Source organism: Alosa alosa, chromosome 19, assembly GCF_017589495.1.
Source record: "Alosa alosa isolate M-15738 ecotype Scorff River chromosome 19, AALO_Geno_1.1, whole genome shotgun sequence".
NCBI lineage: Eukaryota > Metazoa > Chordata > Actinopteri > Clupeiformes > Clupeidae > Alosa > Alosa alosa.
The window spans coordinates 13,937,151-13,955,448 of NC_063207.1; the positions used below are offsets into that span (position 1 = coordinate 13,937,151).

The 18,298-nt window shown below is 46.0% G+C and overlaps 1 protein-coding gene across 1 annotated transcript in view; it reads right to left on the reverse strand.

The window, feature by feature from the left end:
- The window catches only part of kiaa1109 (KIAA1109 ortholog), a 53,783-nt gene that overhangs the window by 4,209 nt on the left and 31,276 nt on the right, over positions 1 to 18,298 (reverse strand). The window contains 29 exon segments of the mRNA XM_048228339.1: positions 440 to 574; positions 847 to 1,041; positions 1,506 to 1,703; positions 2,094 to 2,345; positions 2,645 to 2,859; positions 3,320 to 3,509; positions 3,809 to 3,966; positions 4,347 to 4,497; positions 4,804 to 5,010; positions 5,204 to 5,341; positions 5,483 to 5,659; positions 6,034 to 6,258; positions 6,614 to 6,812; positions 7,062 to 7,201; positions 7,595 to 7,762; positions 9,494 to 9,569; positions 9,572 to 9,685; positions 10,096 to 10,273; positions 10,619 to 10,822; positions 11,358 to 11,593; positions 12,658 to 12,717; positions 13,158 to 13,245; positions 13,585 to 13,700; positions 13,883 to 14,006; positions 14,180 to 14,310; positions 15,812 to 16,038; positions 16,323 to 16,382; positions 17,374 to 17,572; positions 18,057 to 18,266. Coding sequence (XP_048084296.1) covers positions 440 to 574; positions 847 to 1,041; positions 1,506 to 1,703; positions 2,094 to 2,345; positions 2,645 to 2,859; positions 3,320 to 3,509; positions 3,809 to 3,966; positions 4,347 to 4,497; positions 4,804 to 5,010; positions 5,204 to 5,341; positions 5,483 to 5,659; positions 6,034 to 6,258; positions 6,614 to 6,812; positions 7,062 to 7,201; positions 7,595 to 7,762; positions 9,494 to 9,569; positions 9,572 to 9,685; positions 10,096 to 10,273; positions 10,619 to 10,822; positions 11,358 to 11,593; positions 12,658 to 12,717; positions 13,158 to 13,245; positions 13,585 to 13,700; positions 13,883 to 14,006; positions 14,180 to 14,310; positions 15,812 to 16,038; positions 16,323 to 16,382; positions 17,374 to 17,572; positions 18,057 to 18,266 — 4,771 coding nt within the window.

The window sequence follows — 18,298 nt, forward strand, 5'->3', positions numbered from 1 at the left end:
TTCCCACAAACATACATTTACATTTTCACATCTATTCATTTAGCAGATGCTTCTATCCAAAGCGACTTACATTACAAGGGCCATTGTCCTCTGGAGCAACTCAGGGTTAAGTGCCTTGCTCAAGGGCACAACGGTGGAAGCCAGGAATTTAACCCACAACTTTTCAGGCTACTGCATGCTAGCCCAACTCCTTGACCACTACGCTACCACCGGCCCAATTCGATTCACTTTTATTTTTATAGCATCATAATGTACTAGTACATCATAATGTACTAGTACAGTGTATTACTTTCAAGTGTCTCAAGGTGCTTAACAGAGACCAGCTTGAACATGAACCTTGATCCCTTCTCACAAACATATGAAAGTATCTATGAAACTATGCCGTGAGATGTGCACTGTGTGGTCAGTGATGCAGAGTCCGATAGGCTCAGGCCCTGACCTTTCTCTTTCTCCTTCAGGTAGGCCGACACCAGGTCATGGAGGAACATGATGAGTTCCGCGTCCATGGTCACACAGATGTGGTCGGTGAACTCCGTGACCACGCTGCACTCCACCTTCGGCTTGCTGCTGGCATCTACAACAACCGAGTGTTGGCACAAAATTACAGACAAGACATGGAACGGAACAGAGTAAATGTCAATCAATTCTCAAGGGAGGATTTTCGGTCTTTGAGTTAGAATTTTTTTTATTTAATTAATCTGATTAATATGGTGTAGGAACACAATATTATGTGATATATTTATTTATAAATGTATATATTGAGTGATATATTTTTTGTGAATGACTTTCAGATACGTCTTAATATTTGACGATGGAAATAAAAACAGATCCCTGGCTGCATTTCACCTGTCAGTGATGGTTCCTCTGGGTCCTGCTCGTGGATCGACTTGAAGTCCAGCTGCATTCTGGGAAGGGCGAAGATGGTCTCGGTCTCGTGGTTGTAGCTGGAGGAGCCTCTGAAGCTGCTCAGCAGGCTGGAGCTCTTGGCCACCGATCCACTCTCGGAATTGTTAGCGTCCACATTTCTCAACAGGTTCAGCTCTGTATGTCGGAGAGAGTGGAGGAGAGTGAACGAGATTAAGATAAAGTAGAGGCTTAGTTTACGGTTATGGCTGTGGTATGTGGCAGACACTCTTATACAAAGCAACTTAAAACACTTAAAATGTAAAGTGCACTCAATGCGCACAGTTTGTCGTGCATGAAATAAAGCTATCGAGTGGCATTGAGCTGACCCATCATGATGGTGCTTAGCATCTTGTTCATGGTATTACATTAGCAAATTAATTTAGTCTCTTAATTAAATTAGCTTTAGTCTCTTTATTTAATTAGCTTTAGTTAGAATTAAGACCTTTCACTTTGCCCTCCATTCAAATTAGTGGCCAGAGTTAGTTAAGTCTTGTATGTATAAGACTGAGATTAGGAGAGTGCATTTGTTGTACAGTACTTTGTCTGTACAGTATGTGTGTATATGTTATGTGTGTAGATAGGGGCATGTGATGCCTCACCTTCGTTTCTCATGGCGGTGACGTAGTTAAACCACTCTTTGACCGTAGCCACACCATGAGGAGGGTTCTCATGCCGCCGCCGTGTTATCTTAGTGATGGTTGCCATGGGACTCTCGAGAGCTCCGCAAGGCTTGGTTACCATGGTGTTGTGACCCAAGTGGAAGTCCAGAGTCTGAACGACGTAGGTTGAGTCAGACCCTAGACAGAAATAAATTAGACATTTGGACATCATTAATCAAAGTGCAGAAGACATTATTAGATGGCCAGCAGTCTTACAGGCAGACTGAAAAATAACATGTGAAAATGTGAACTATATATGTGAGGTGGGTACATTTTTAGGATTTCAGGTAGGGCCTTAACCAAGTCTAAAAGGCTTTGGCTGAGAATAAGGAGTTTGGGGTGGGCCTGGTTGAAAAAAGATACCAGGCATAACTGAATTTTCAATCATGTGTCTCAGTCAGGACAGATACTTCTGAAGTAAAAGCCATCAGACTAGGGCATCAGTGACTGTGGAAAGTCAGAACCCCTAAACGAGATATACGTCTGACTACTGAGTTATGGGCCATGGCATGAAGCAGGTTCTCCTACCGTCCTCCGAGACCTTCTGGGCCTCTGTCCAGAAGGCGATGTTGGGCTCCTCCAGGTGGAACAGCACCCAGGACTTGGAGCGGAAGTTGGGCCCGTGGAAGCAGGCCAGTGTCATGTGGTTGCCGTGGAGACTCATGGAGCCGCCCAGCTGCACTGCGTCCTCGGGGAGGGGCATCTGGAAGAGGGAGATGTGGCAGCCAGCGATGACCTTCAGCACACCGGGCCAGTGCCTGTGATGGGCCGCATCCAGATCTAAGAGAGGAGAGGAGGGGAGAGGAGGGTGGGGGGAGGAGAGGAGAATTTTGGTGTTTTAGAATTCAACTACGTCCATCCTCACCAAATTATGGCTAAGCATTGCCATGAGGAAACATACAAGTAATCTGCCAGGTCAAAGTGAGAAGCTTGCAGTTAGTGAATACTGTTCATGTATAGCCTATTTGTTAAAACATATCCTGTTTGGTTAAAACATATCCAGCTTACTGATAGCATATCAAACTATGATAATGGTCTTGTGTCTCACCTCTAACACACACACACACACACACACTTACATTCGGTGGCACCCTTGTCGACACTGATGACGGGGGTTTTAGGGGGTATGTAGGGCACGGGGCCCCAGGTGGAGAGGGCGCGCTTGCTGGTGTCAAACTGCTGCGTGAAGAACTCCTGCAGCTTCATGCCGATCTTGATCAGGTCGGGGGTGGTGGAGCGCGAGATGATCACCTGGAAGATGTCCCACTGTAGGTCGCCATGGACGAAGATCTCACTGCTCACACACACACACACACACAAAAAGGATTTTTGATGAATTTCATAATCACTGATGAGTAGTTCTTGGCTGTTTAAATCTGCAGACTTTAATATGGCGTAAAAAAACCCAGTCAAAAGGAAACAAATGCAGCATTATGAGTCACTGCTCATAGCCAAATTACTGCTCCTGTTCTCTTTTATGGGCAAGACTGCTACTGAGATGTGATACGAAGAGAATTTATACCGTTCAAAAATGTTAACATACCATGTAATTTCTTTCCTTTTTCAAACTAAGCAACTCATGAAGAAACCACTCATTAGTCTGCTCACACTGTGCTCTGCTGATTTAATAAAAATCCAACATGTACCAACAGTAACACCATTGCCGAAAGATCAGAATATCCCTAGTGCAACGCCAAACTCTCTGTCTGCCCCACTAATGTTTCACTACGAGTGTTTCCATGGCAACTCGTTACCTCTTCTCTGATAGGCTGGCCTCTGAGGGGCAGAGGTTGACCTTCCACTCGTCCTGCAGCTTCAGGTCGGCGTTGCTGAAGATGCCCATGAGGATGCTGGAGCCCATGTAGTCCAGACGCGCCTCCGTGGAGCCCATGGTGATCTGGATCTTGTGGCTCGGCTGCTGGTTGGGGTGCTCCGAAATGTGGGCTGCAAAGCAAACCATCGGCATGGTGAGCAGATAACATAAGATGGAGAAGAAGGAAAAGGTCAGGTATTTAACAGACGCTATACAGAAAAATAAACAAATAGCAATAAAAACAACTGTCAGAAACTTTACAATTCTAACTTGGGTCAATCTATTTCAAAGCAGCACCACTACGCCCAGATAGGCCAAATGCTTTTGACTTGAAACATAATGTGATGGGGAACATTTAGAAAAGTGAAAATACGCTCCAATAGTACTAAAGGTACTTGGGCTTACTTAGAAAACAAAAACATTTACTTACAGACCATCTCCAGGGTGTTGACGTCGATGTTTCCACCCACCACTCCGCCCTTGGAGTCCAGTTTGGAGCGGCCGAGTCCCACGGACATACTGATCTCCCGGTCCCTGTTGCTGCCCACTGACAAACGGCCCTGGCTCTTCAGACCGCTCGTCGTCCAACTAAACCACACAAGCAACGCACATTAACCACGCTGGGATGCATGCCCTTAAGAGCTCAACTATTACTCCACGTTGTTGGTGTAGGTCATTTCAAACTGCCACAAGGGGTGCACATGTTGCGCATAATGAATTGTGCTTGCAAATTATGAAATGTTTTGTGTCTACATTCAAGAGTGGTAATGTGTTATACATGTAAACAACCAAGGAGTCTATTCAATTATTACACATATTAAAGTTTACTTTGATACTTTTCCTTTTTTTCTGTAGTGAAATTCTCTGATGGGATGGGATGCTATTTTTGATCAAGGAGGCTGCACTGCTTGCACGCTGCCCACCAATGATTCTAGAGCGCTACGCTACGATCTTTGCTGCCCACTCACGTGTTGTTGCCCATGACGTTGCTCATGTTCATCTGGACATTGAGCTGCTTCAGGTTGATGGCGAACACCACCAGCGTCTCCCAGGGAGAGCCCTGCTGCCCTGCAGCCTTAGCGTTCCGGAACGAGGGGGTGGACGTTTTACTCACAGAGTCTACAGGGAAGGAAGAATATGGATTAATCTAGTGTGTGTGTGTGTGTGTGTGTGTGTGTATGTGTGTGTGTGTGTGTGAGAGAATGTGTACATTGAGCATTAATGTGATGGGAACGGTGTTACACTCTGGGGGCATGTTCATGAGCCCCCATGTTCATGCCCCCAGAGTGTAGCACTGTAGCTGCCTGGCTGCTTTGGCAACGAGCTAAGTAAGACAGTACTCAGTGACTTTGAGAAACGGAGATCTACGTGAAAAATCAAATGAAAAAAGGTATGATAAGTGTGTGTGTGTGTGTGTGTGTGTACCTCTGCGTGGTGCTGAGGAGTCAGAAACGCTGCGCGTGCGACCCGTGGCGGGGGACTTGAGGTGTGTGTGTGAGGGCGTGGAGTCGTTAAACACGTTGCTGTGTGTGTTCTGGCCATCCCATGTCCTCCAGTAGGCCTTCCTGCTGGACTCAGGGGACAGGTGCTGGGCCATGCTCTCCACCGAGTCAGGGGTGGCTGGACCCGAGGCTGCTTAAACACACACGTGCACACACACACACACACACACACACACACACACACACACACACACACACACACACACACACACACACACACACCACTTCATGTTAAAACAGTACAGCAGTTTGGGGAAGCACCAGAAAGTGGTTGTGGTGAAAAAAGAGAGTGTAAACGTTTTTGAGCGAGATTTCAAACTTACGCGGTACGTTTATAGTTTGGTCTCCTAAAAACAGTCGTCGAGCGATGCTTCGGCGGTACCAGGCTCTTGGAAAGGCAAGGATCTCACTCAGACGCCGCATGTCATACTTAAACGACGCAGAGCCGATGTCACACACCGCTGGAAACAAACACACACACACACACATTTTGACATCACCTCAGATTTGTGCTCAAGAGAATGTATACTAGTTGAACTGTCAGTAAACTTCACACAGTGTTTGATCTCAGACATTTTGGAACTTATTTTTAGGTGGCTTACCTGAGATGTTGATGAGGGTGGTGTCCAATTTGCCACCTTTGCTGTTGATGAAAGTGTCAATGAAGGCGGGAGATCCTGCACGCCTCATCCGTGATAGGCTGACCTTCACAAATTCCAGATTGATCGACAGGGAATCCTTTCTGCCAGTCACTGAGGAGGCCTCTTCGTCAACTGCGCCTACAGTATGAATGCTACATGTTACAGCCCATAAGGACAAATAGTATAATAAAGTGACATACGCAGATATACTCAAATTTACCCAGGCAGTATATAACAAACTTATTGTTCAATTGTACTTATTCATATAGCCCTTGGTGATAATTATGCCAAACTCAAAAACATTTTTTTTTTTTTCCCTCACACGCTTTTTGTTATGGCAATCATATCAACTGAGCCATCATAAGAAATGCATAGGTTCTGAAATGATCTGAGAGTAACACCTGTTGATCTAATATCTAACCAACCAGCACAGCCTTTGAGGAGTTTGGTGATAAAACTATGATGAGCTTGATTAAGTCCAGTGCGACAGGCAAGGTCAGTGGCCATCTTACCCAGCGGACTGGGCCCTGGGGCCATCCCTGTGACGGCGGACTTCTGCTTTCCAGCTCCGTAGGGATGGAACACGTAGAGGGAGAAGTCCGACATGCACGCTGTGAAACTGAGCCCCGAGGAGTTGGTGGGCGGACCTGTGAGATCTGATTGGCTGCTGCTGTGCCGGCTCCGCCCCAGAGGACTACCCAGGGATGGTGACGCGCCTGGTGGTGCTGGTGCTGGTGCTGGAGATGAGAGGAAACCTTGAGTGTGCTGCAAACTCCAAAATACACACCTTACTGTCTTACTGCTACACAACGTTTACATGTCAAGCCTAAAGCTTGAAGTGTGATCATATCTTCTATTAACCGACTACATTCTCTGTCTTTTGAAATGGAGCTCCATCCCAAAAAAGCTCTTTAATATACGTGTTCTTATTTAGAGAAAAAAACAACATAAAGTAGTACAACTGAGGTCTGTCTCAGTCATTACTGAAGATTAGTGTTGAGGTTAGGTTAGGCAGAAGATGAAGCAGCGCTCTCTAGCTATGGCTATGTGCTCCCAAGCTGCTGTTATTGTAGAGTGGAGGGATAGGGTTACCTTTGCCCCCTGGCACCCTGTTGGCGTTGTGGACTGACGGAGGTGTGGAGGAGGGCGTGTGCTGGGGCTCGCTGGGGTGAGCGGTGCTGGGCGGCTCCAGCTCGCCGCGGTTGGACGAGAACACCAGGTCCAGAGACGGGAGCTTCAGCATGCACTCCACTCGAGACATGGGTAGACAGCTGAACCTGATTTGCGAGGGCTGGGGTTGACACACACACACACAACTTTACAATCAGGACAATTATCATGGCCAGTTCTTCATTAGTCATAGCTCATAGCTACAAATTATATTAGTACTTCATCTGAATCAAATTTCCCCTTCATAAATGTTAGTAGCATGCACCAGATAACCATTACACAAAAAAACAAACAGTATGTAAGTGATTCACATCTCATGTTAGTGAGAGGTTAGGGACCTCAGTGAAATGAATCCTGGGAGATGTAGTACCTGCACTCTGACGTAAACGACCACATCCACAGGGAAGGAGGAGTACGGGGAGGTGGCAGAGGAGACCAGAGACACCTGAGACTCCTCCAGAGGATCCACCGAGTCAAACTGGCCCACGTCTTCTTCTGGAGCACTTACAGCTGTGTGCACACACACACACACACACACAGGTCAACTCAGTCAGTGCACTAACTGCACAGGCGTAAGTGATTCTGTACTACATGTTTAGGTCAGGGACAAGGTGATCTTTAATATCCCCATGGGGAAATTTGTTGCATAGACAAAATTCAAACAGACATTGACATCTGACAACACATTACAATCAAAATGCAAATAATATACACAGTATATACAATATACACATGAAATAAATGACATAATGTTACTAGATTAAAAGGCTAATAGCAGCTTGGACAAATGAGTTTCTGTTTGGTCCTGCATCTTGGCAGAACACATCCGCAACCAGGCGGCAGTAACCAACACTCACTAAACTGGGGATGACTGGGGTCATGAGTGTGTGTCAATGACATTACCTGTGTAGTTCCTGTCAATGGGAGTAATGGGGATGGTTTCTAGAGCTTTCTCCAGGAAGTCCAGCAGACAGGGGCTGATGACCATTTCCTCCGGGAGGGTCTGCAGGGCCACCCATGCATACAGCTTCGCCGCCTTCACCCCTACACTGGCTTTGCCTTTAGTGTTGCCTACCACCACAAAACACACACACACACACACACACACACACACACACACACACACACACACACAGTCGTTTTAATACACACAAACAGCAAACACCTACACCAACTAGCACCAACCATCACATCAGAGACAACAGCACTGTGAGCACATTTTACATGCAGGTTAGTGAAGGCTGTTAGGGACAGGAAAGAAAAGAAATTGTGATGGGCTGCTGTGGAATCCGGCACACAGCAGTGTTTGCTTGTTTGTCTCCACGGCAGCATTCCCTTTCTGTGTTGCTGCCTCTTGCAGCAGGAGCAAGCGCATACACTTGTGTGTATGGTAGCCATGTAGCCATGCATGAATGCAGACATACCAAACGTGTGTGTTTATGTGTGTGTGCCTAAATGCATGCAAGTTGAGCGTCTAGCACTCTGCATGCATCAGAGTTTCCGCTAGAAAAAAATGGTACCGGTCAAAGAGACCGGCAGAGGTTTTGTTTTCCGGACATTTTGATGATATGCCGGTCAAATATCCTATTATTGTATGCTTCTTAATTAGTCAAGTTGAGGAAAACTGGAGACAGGCTATGTAGCTTAAAGAATGACATAATCAGGCTGAATAGAATGCAACATGTTCATTAGCCTAACTTACGTAAACATGCCTAACAAGATCTAGCCAGTATCTATGTTTTCATTAACAGCAAGAGTCCGCTTTGTTCATTGTTTTAAAAAGGCTACGTTGTTTGTTGCTGCTACCCACGTTATCTCCAGTGGTTCCACTGTTTAACTTACACAGATGCTCAAACACAAGAATGAGCGCTCACACCACTAAGGCTATAATTTATTTGATAACAATAAATTAAGAAATGTTTCCTATTCTGGGAAATGTTTAGTTTCTTTTTCTTTCGGTCCGCGGTTCAATGATACCGTTTAATTGTGTGCGGACAATTAAACATAGACATAGAAAGCATAGGCCTACTGTATGCTTTGGGTACAGAACACATGTTGCATGTTCAGTGTACACGGAGAATGACAGTGTCTTGGAGAGGCCACAACCCCGCAACTCCACTTCCAACGTTATGATTCTGACAGATACGCCCGACACTTCTGCTTTTTATCTGTGGTGGAGTTGACTGGACATCTGAGGCTTCAGGCGTTACCAATTTATCATCATCCATCGCGTCTGGCCTCTGAAAACACTTTTAAGGCTAGTCTGCCTGGGCCTGGCCATGTTTGAACCGCCTCACTCATTTGTTCGTTGTATAACATGGACGTTTTAAGCGTGCGCTTCCTATTTGAAATGTTTCCTATTTGAAATGCAGCATAGGCTATGCGTGTTGTTTGATAGCTTTCAAACGGTAGAGCCTGTACATTTAAAAACATAGCCAGAGGACGGATTGCTTAGGCTTACATTTTAAGGCTTATTCTCAAATTCAGATTGTGTTAGGGGGACGGGATTATTAACCAATTTCAATCGGACAATTTTACCGGAGAGATTTAATTTTGTCAGACATTTCATTTTTTTTTCGGCCAATGTCCGGTAATTACCGGACAACGGAAACCCTGGCATGCATCTGTGGGGCGTCAGTATCCATGTGTGTGAATGTACACCCATGTGTATGCATGCATGTTCTATCTTTGTGTGTGTGTGTGTGTGTGTGTGTGTGTGTATGTACACACTCATGTTTATACATGCGCGTTCCATGCGTGCGCATGCATCTGATATGTGTACAATTGTGTGTGTGTGGGTACCTGAGGGTAGAGGAGGGGGAGGGGGAGGGTGGAGAGTGTTAGTCCTGCCTAGGGCAGCAGGGGGCTGGGGATGTCTCTAGGCAGGTCTCTCATACCAAACAGCTTGGACTCTTTGGACAGGGTCCGGGGCAGTGAGGATCCACGAGATGCGTTGGGCGACTCGGTCTTCAGCGTCTTGGAGTTATAGTGGAGCTGTGGTGAATAAATATCGGAATACATTTTGGCAATCACAAATAGATAATAAATAGATATATAGACACAACATCTACATACATACATACGTACATACATACATATATATATAGAGTATATAACTGAGTTAAATATATATATATATATATATATATATATATATATATATATATATATATATATATATATATATATATATATGTGTGAGTTGAACATAGGTAAACAAATTTGTTCTACACTGTTGTTCACTATATTATACACGTACCTTAACCGTGTGCATGTGTGTGCATGTGTGTGTGTGTGTGTGTACATATGCAGATTCACATGACTATCTATGTTCGTGCACAAATGCATGTGTGCAACCGAGTGTTAATATACCGTATGTGTGTGTGAGTGTGTGTGGAGCCAACCTTGACGTCGACACCGGGGATGTAGAAGACGGTGGTCTCCATGTCGGAGGACTTGCTCTGCAGGGAGGAGGGCATGCGCTTGTTCAGCAGCTGGGACGTGGAGGTGAAGCTGGGGTGCAGCTTACGCCGCTTAGGGGGAGACTCCTGGTCCAGAGAGCGCGAACTGCGCTCACAACTCCTGCACCACACATACACACACACACCACATGAGAGTACATGATTAGATATTATCATATTCTAATAAACATATCCATAGACATTCTTGTATCCTGTATCTTGTATCTTGCTCTCTCCATCTCTCTCTCTCTCTCTCTCCCACTCTCTCTTTTCCTCTTTCTGTCGCACGCACACACACACACACACACACACACACACACACACACACAATGTGTGTGTGTATCCTAGATTGTTAAATAGACATTCCTAAATATATTGCTCTCCATCTCACACACACTCCATTGTTAAGGACAGAACAGGGTTGAAGCTGCCAGACGTCATACACAGGGGCTGAGTGAGGACTGACCTTCGCAGGGCGATCTCGTCGTGCTCCGGCTGCTGGGTGGTGGGGTGCAGCACGCACTTGCCGCTGTCGATCTCCACGCGCACGTCCAGCTCAAAGTCGATGTTGCGCTCGGTGGCCGGCGCCGTGATGCCACGCTGGGACGTGGAGGATGGTGTGGCCGCCCCGAACAGAGCCGCGAAGCCAGACGCCTTCCTGTGGGACGTACTGAAGGTGGAGGACGGAAACGTGTGTACACACACACACACACACACACACACACACACACACACACACACACACACACACACACACACACACACACACACACACACACACACTTAACCAAGTGTGGGTGTATTTGAGCAGCAGCGGTCTTGCTCCTTTGGCTGCACGAGCATCTTGTCCACAATTAATAGCTGAGACATGGAATAATCCTTAATACCTGCACTAAACCCCACACTGACCACTACCCACTGCTGAAATACAGCCTAACACTGAACACTGAACTGACTTTACATTTACATTTACATGTACATGTACTCGTTTAGCAGACGTTTTTATCCAAAGCGACTTACATACAGTATGTTAATTATATTACAAGAGCCATTCATCCCAGCAGACAGTGCCTTGCTCAAGGGCACAATGGTGGAAGCCATGAGTTGAACCCACAACATTTCAGGCTACTGCATGCTAGCCCAACTCCTTAGCCCCTACGCTACCACCACCCCAACTCTATTGTGTAAAGGTGTGTTCTAGTCACCTGGGTCGTGGGTAGTAGCTCATCTGCCTCTCACGGATGTACTCGTCCTCCTTGTCCGAGTCCTCCGAGGAAGAGGAGGAGAGGTCGTCGCGGCGACTGTCGTCGTGCTGGAAGGGAAGGCTGGATGAGAAGGCGGCGGGCGTGCCTGGAGCACTGAACACTGAGCATGATGGGAAAGGATGAGGCGAGTCGTCGATGGCAGCGGACAACAGGTCCACCTCTGTCTCCTCCGGGAACTTCAACAACCACAGCGACAGGCAGTCAGAGATCTCTCTACGTCTATCAACACTGCTGCCTATTCTACCTCTCTGTCTACACCTCTATCCATTCATCCATCCTTCATCGTCTCAATCTTGGCATCACTCTTACTAGTTAGCCTTTAGGGCTCACAGCCTGCTCATAGGCACAGCTGCAGTCTTGCCTTGTAACAAGTTATCTACATATATTAATATAACTAACATTTAACTAATATATTAATTATGTCTGAAATAAAAATGCTATTGGGTTAGATTGGTACTGTCCAATATTTTTGATGTTGGTGAGGTCAGATTATAATAGGGTTAAGTGAATTGACTGATTTGAAAGCCCAATTTAAAATAGCAACGGTTAATAAACTAAATGCCTGATTTAAGAGAATAATTGTTGAGCAGCCCTTTAACCCCAGCAGGTTCCCCTCTAAAAGTCTCATGCAATAAACCCTACCAGCCAGCGGAGGAGAGAGGGATGGAGAAACCATGAGAGAAAGAATGCAGAGATGAAGACATGAAGGTTAGGATGAAGATGAAGGTATGGAAATGGACATTACACCAGAAAAAAACAAAACAAAAAACAAAACCCCTTTGCCAGAGTGTGTGTTAAGTGTGTAGTGTGTTTCACTGTGTGCCTGCTTGTGTGTGTAAAAGAAAAAAAGGAAGCACCTGTAAGGAAGTGTGTGTGTGTGCGTGTGCGTGTGCGTGTGCGTGTGCGTGTGCGCGTGTGCGTGCGTGTGTTTACAAAATGGTGTGTGTGTGTGCGCAACTGCCCAGTTAGAATTTAGCCTGGACGAGTGTGAAGAGAGGCAAGTGGGAGGGACACTCGCGGGGAGACGTAAGAAGCACAGAGCGGGAGCCATAGTTGTATCAGAACAGGGTCAGAGACACAGCGACTGCCCCCAGATTGAGCAGACAAGAAAGAACAAGGACCCAGCGGGTGAGACTGGACGGGCGGCTTCCCCAAATGCGTAACAGACGAGGAGCGGAGCGGAGCGGAGCGAGCGAGCGGGCGGGCGGTTCAGATTTCGTTTGTGGGATCAGGTTTGTACCTTGAAGATTAAGTCAGCCTGACTCACAGGAATTGGAGTGTCCAAAGGTACATCTCCCATCTTGAACACAAACACAGTCAGAACTCATCCACAAATTAACAGAAAATAGAGAAGGTGTAGCTTGTGGGTGGGTGTGGGTGTGGGTGTGTGTGTGTGTGTGTGTGTGTGTGTGTGTGTGTGTGTGTGTGTGTGGGGGGGGGGGCATTAAAGTATGTGTTTAGGAGGAGTAGTCAATAAAATAAATAGTTCATGAAAGCTCCACCAAAACACACAGAAAATAAAGCACTGCACAAATAACTGGAGCAAACGAGAATGCACACATTTCAAAACAAGACTATGGCAAGTGGAGCACACTCAATATTACATGAAATGAACACACCAACATGACACACAAGTATGCATACAGCAAATACAGTAAAAACACACTCACACGCAGGCACGTCCGTACGAGCACACGCGCACACACACACACACACACACACACACAACAAACCAAATACCGTGTCAATATTAAATGTAACGCGTGGTCCAGGTGATGCTGCATCGACTCGAATGTCAGGCAAGTCATCCACTTCTCCCAGTCTGGAGCTGAAACAACAGATACCGTACATCATACACCCATCATCCTTAATGGTGTCTAGGGGACCATATTCACATGCGCCTAAAGTGTTTTGGTGAATATGTAAAGTGTTTTTTTCATTCCTGTGTGCGTGTGATGTATCTAATGGCTAAATGTTTTTTCCTATAGTGTGTCTGAGTGTGAGAGAGTATGTGTGTGTGTGTGTGTGTGTGTGTGTGTGTGTGTGTGTAAATAGATGATAGATAGATAGATAGATACTTTATTGATCCCCAAGGGGAAATTCAAGAGGATGTGAGTGAGTGAGTGAGTCAGTAAGATAGTGTGTGCATGTGTGTGTGTGTGTTCACCTCTGTCTCTCCATCCTCTTCAAAGCAGGCCGGTTGCCTGCTGCCGAGATGCTCTTGGATCTGTTGTTGTAGCTGGGTTTGTAGCCCAGGCCCCACTTATCCTTCAGGGACGCAGCCTGAATGTGGACACCAGCACAGATATAATTTAAGCAGACTGAGGTGTGTTGATGCAGCTATTGTGAAGTGGGCTATGCATCACTACAGGTAAAGGTGTGTTGGTGCAGCTCTTGTGAAGTGGGCTATGCATCACTACAGGTAAAGGTGTGTTGGTGCAGCTCTTGTGAAGGGGGCCACCCACCCTCATGCTGGAGCGCCGCAGCTTCTTGCGGACGTCCCGACGGATGTCGTTGACCGCCACCGACTCCAGCTGCTGGTACCTCTGGATCTCCTGGTTTATGGTTCCCTCACTCGCCCCCAGTTTCCTTTCACACACGCAGACACACAGCTAGCATCAGTGACTGATCAGTAGAGGAGCTCAGTGTGGTTTAGGAACATACTGTGACCTAAGTTACAGTAACTGTAAGTTTATGTACTAATCATGGGGTCATGTTGGGGAAAGCTGAAGGTGGGGATTAATTGGGGATCTTTAGCTTACTTGAGGTCATCGATGACCTTGGCTTGTTCGTTGAGCTCCCTGATGTCCACCAGCCTCTTTGTGAACTTCCTCCCTCGAGGGTCAATGATCTGATTACCCATAATCACCTGTCTTCTTGGGTCAATGGGCTCCTGTTGAACAGTCGACAGACAAATAGAGATTACACAAGTGAACAGAGGAATACCAAGCTCAAGACACCATGTTGATCGAACACCCAAGAGGCATACTGATCAAGATACACCACTCTGAAATGAAAGCATGGACAGAGGGATGGATTCAAATATTTCCAAAGTCACTAGAGGAAAATATCCAAAGTTAGAGACAACCAACCACCCAAGACAGAACCATTGGCCAAAAACCCAGAGTCCAGCCAGCAAATGACCCATATGAGATGTATAGATATAACCATAAATAACAAGAATCACATGCCAAAGCCATCTTAAACATACAGCAGACATCATCTAAAACTGTCTCATATACATCATGTTTTACAGCTTATATAGTCTTGCAGATGATCCTGTATGTGCATTAAGGAAAATATACTTAGTACTCAGCGTTCCCTGGCAAAGAAAAATGACCAGTAGGTATATGTCAAGCCTCAAGTGACCAGTAGGTATAAGCAAAGTCTCAAGACACAGTTTGAAAAGGAGACACACAGCCATGAAGGAGGCAGGAGAAAATATGAAACAGCCCCGGGGGAAGAGAGGTTTGGAGGGAGTGGAAAAGAGAAGGGATGCTATAAGGGCATTCTACATACACCGCTCCAGGAGAGGGGCCGAAGGTTCTCGGTCGTGTGCACTCGTGTGGTGAGCACCGGCTGGGTAAGGGGTATCTGTGGAACGTTAATAAATTCGGGCGGAGCGGAGCGGGGGGACTGCGTGGGGCTCAGTCCCAGGAGTCTGTCCATCATGCGCTTCCGGAAGGACACCCTCGGACTGAGGCTGCCCTCACGCTGAATGAAATATTAGTCATTGTTAATTGTTAACACACACATACACACACACACACACAGACAGACAAAACCATTATGGAGATCTGCTTGTTTCAACAAACATCTGAAACAAACACACATACATACATGCAACGTATGTAAGTATGTATGTCAACAGACATAGAAAAACACCACTCTTGTTGTATAAGTTCCAAGCATGCTGTTAGACAGATCCATCTCACAGATCAATCAGAGCGTTAGATGGTGGTGGCTAGAACAAAATATATGGTTATGGCTTCGAGGCAAAATACATTCATATGTTCATGAATTCATATTTATAACTACCTGTTTTTACATTTTAAATACATTTACATTTTACAGCCTTTCACACTTCTATGCCTATTATTAATATCTACGTGGCTGTGCCCCTTGGGAATAAATAGTGTTTTGAATTGAACTGAATATAAAAAAACTGGAAGAAAATAAAGCAACTGAGAGAAAGGGTAGATATTATGGCAACTATATTATGGCTGTGGTTTTAAGTAAAGAGCTCATTATCAACTTAATAGAAATTTAGATAAAGTTAAATGACTGTGTATCTCATAAAGGGAAACAGGAAGACTGATTTCTCTCCCTCGGTGGACCTTGTTTGGGGTTAATATAGAGTTCAGCGTCTAGGGGTTTGAGGTCTGCACGCTCACCATGTGCACGGTGGGAGACATCCCGTCGCTCTCGTCCTCGTCAGACAGGTCAGCCATGTTGACGGAGTTGAGGTCGGCGATGTCGTCCGGGTCCTCTTCACCGGTCAGCGAGGTGAGCGTGATGCCCAGCGCGTTCAGGCGCTTGCCAATGTTGGGGTCCATGTGCACGTCGATACCGCACATCTTCCACAGGACGTTCAGAGTCCACTTCCCTGCACTGTTGCTGTCTGTGTGACACACAGGAGTACGCCAGTCTCAACACACACTCATATATATACGGACACAAATCCAAGACTTCTGCCATTCTTAGCTAACACTGAGTGTTCATTACATTTTCAATTACATTACATTGTCAGGCTACTGCACGCTAGCGCAGCTCCTTAACCACTACACTACCACCGCCCTGATTGCCCCGACATGAATTAATACAACTTGATACTCACAAAGCACAAACAAGCACTCAGACAGAAAGAAAAAAGACAAACAAACAGACAAACAAACACAGACATACCTGCAGCTGGCGCTCCAGTGGTCTTGGAGCAGACCTCATATGTGCCATCAGGAACAACACCTAACATGAGGACATGCAACAGGGGTTACTGTGATGGCTCGGTGCAATGCTTAATCAAACACATTCTGTATGAATGTGATTAGTGGTGAACCTTCAACATAAGTTAACTGCAGAATCCTATCCCATAATAAACTAGGTGATAAAGTCTTTGGAGAATAAATATTTTTCAGATGTGTTGACAGGTGTGAGCTGTGAAGTGGATTCTAAACAATCAAAGCAATGAGGCATTCAAATCTTTTTGAGCAAAGCCAAGGTAACAGGACCGTAAGGAAATGAACACTTGGAAGAAAGCCAAGGGGTGTATTTGTTAAAGTTTATAACATGTCTAACAACTTGCTGACTTCACCTTTAATGTGACACGATGATATTTAATACGCAACCATTTCACTTCCAAGTAACCTGGCCGATCTCCCAAATGTTCCATCAGTTGGCAGATTTGTTACAAAATCGTTGCCAGTTGGCATGAGGTGGAGACTAGGACACTGGAGGAGGCATACTGATTGTAATATCCCCATTGACCTCGTCTGCCGAGCTGGAGGCTGGCAGCACCATGGAGAGCTCCATCATCTTACTAACCCGGCGGGCTGGCAGGGGTCATTTCCCCCTCATCTGTCTGACTGCTCATCTGACTCCACAGAGGGCAGAGGAGATGGAGCTGTCCAAGGTTCTGACAGACACTATTTTAATAGGTCTCTCCGTGGGCTCATCTTTTAAGATATATTTTCCCTCAAAAAAGCTATATTCTCCTCGACGTGAAGACATTTTGCTCTTGCCCTCGTTTCCCTCTCGCAGTCATATATTCTCCCCTGCACAAAAAATGTGTGTTTTTGTTTTTAGTTGAAAAAAACCCCATGTTTGCTGCTAATGTTCCTGTCAGGCACTGTGTGTGTGTGTGTGTGTGTGTGTGTGTGTGTGTGTGTGTGTGTGTGTGTGTGTGTGTGTGTGTGTGTGAAAAAGAGGGAGAGAGTGAGACAGACTGTGTGTTACTTACAGGCATTCATCACCATGTCACCGCGGAGTTCTGGTTTCCAGTCGTCCCAGGAGGTCTCGAATCCCTCGGCGAATCGGATGCAGAAGTTCTTAAAGTGGCCTTTGCTCACCAGGGACTCGGACGAGCAAGCAGTGATCAGTGTGCTCTCAATGGTCAACACCAGGGCTGAGCCGGTGTCAAAATCAATACTGTGATTGGCCTAAAGAGAGACACACAGGGCAATGTCAGCTTACTGTAGTTTGTGTGTGTGTGTGTGTGTGTGTGGGTGTGTGTGTCAAAGACTAATTGGTTTACACATGCATTGTGTGTGAAGTCTGTGTGTGTGAACTTTATGGTTTACACGTCTATTGTGTAAACTGCTTTGTGTGTGTGTGCGTGTGTGTGTGTGCGCGTGTGCGTGTCAAAGGCAGAGACTAATTGGTTTACACATACATTGTGTATGAAGTCTGTGTGTGTGTGTGTGTGTGTGTGTGTGTATCAAAGGCAGAGACTAATTGGTTTACACATACATTATGTGTGTGTGTGTGTGTGTGTGTGTGTGTGTGTGTGTGTGTGTGTGTGTGTGTGTATGTATGTATGTGTGTGTGTGTGTCACATGCATTATGTGTGAAGTCTGTGTGTGTGTTTGTGTGTGACTTGATGGCTTAAACATCTACTGTGTAAACTGTCTGTGTCTGTGTTACCGGTGTGCTATTGGTGATGGGCAGGCAGATGCCCAGGTCGTTGACGGTGAGCTGCAGGAAGAGGGTGCTGAAGGCCTGGACACTGGTCTGCTGGATGGCTGGCAGCTTGTCCACTACCTCTTTAGTGGCCACATGGATGTCCGAGTGCAGCTTCAGACTCTCAGACTTCCAGTTATCATACGCCGCCTTGTAGTTCAGCCAGAACAGCATCTAGTAGCGACACATTTATTATCACATTTACA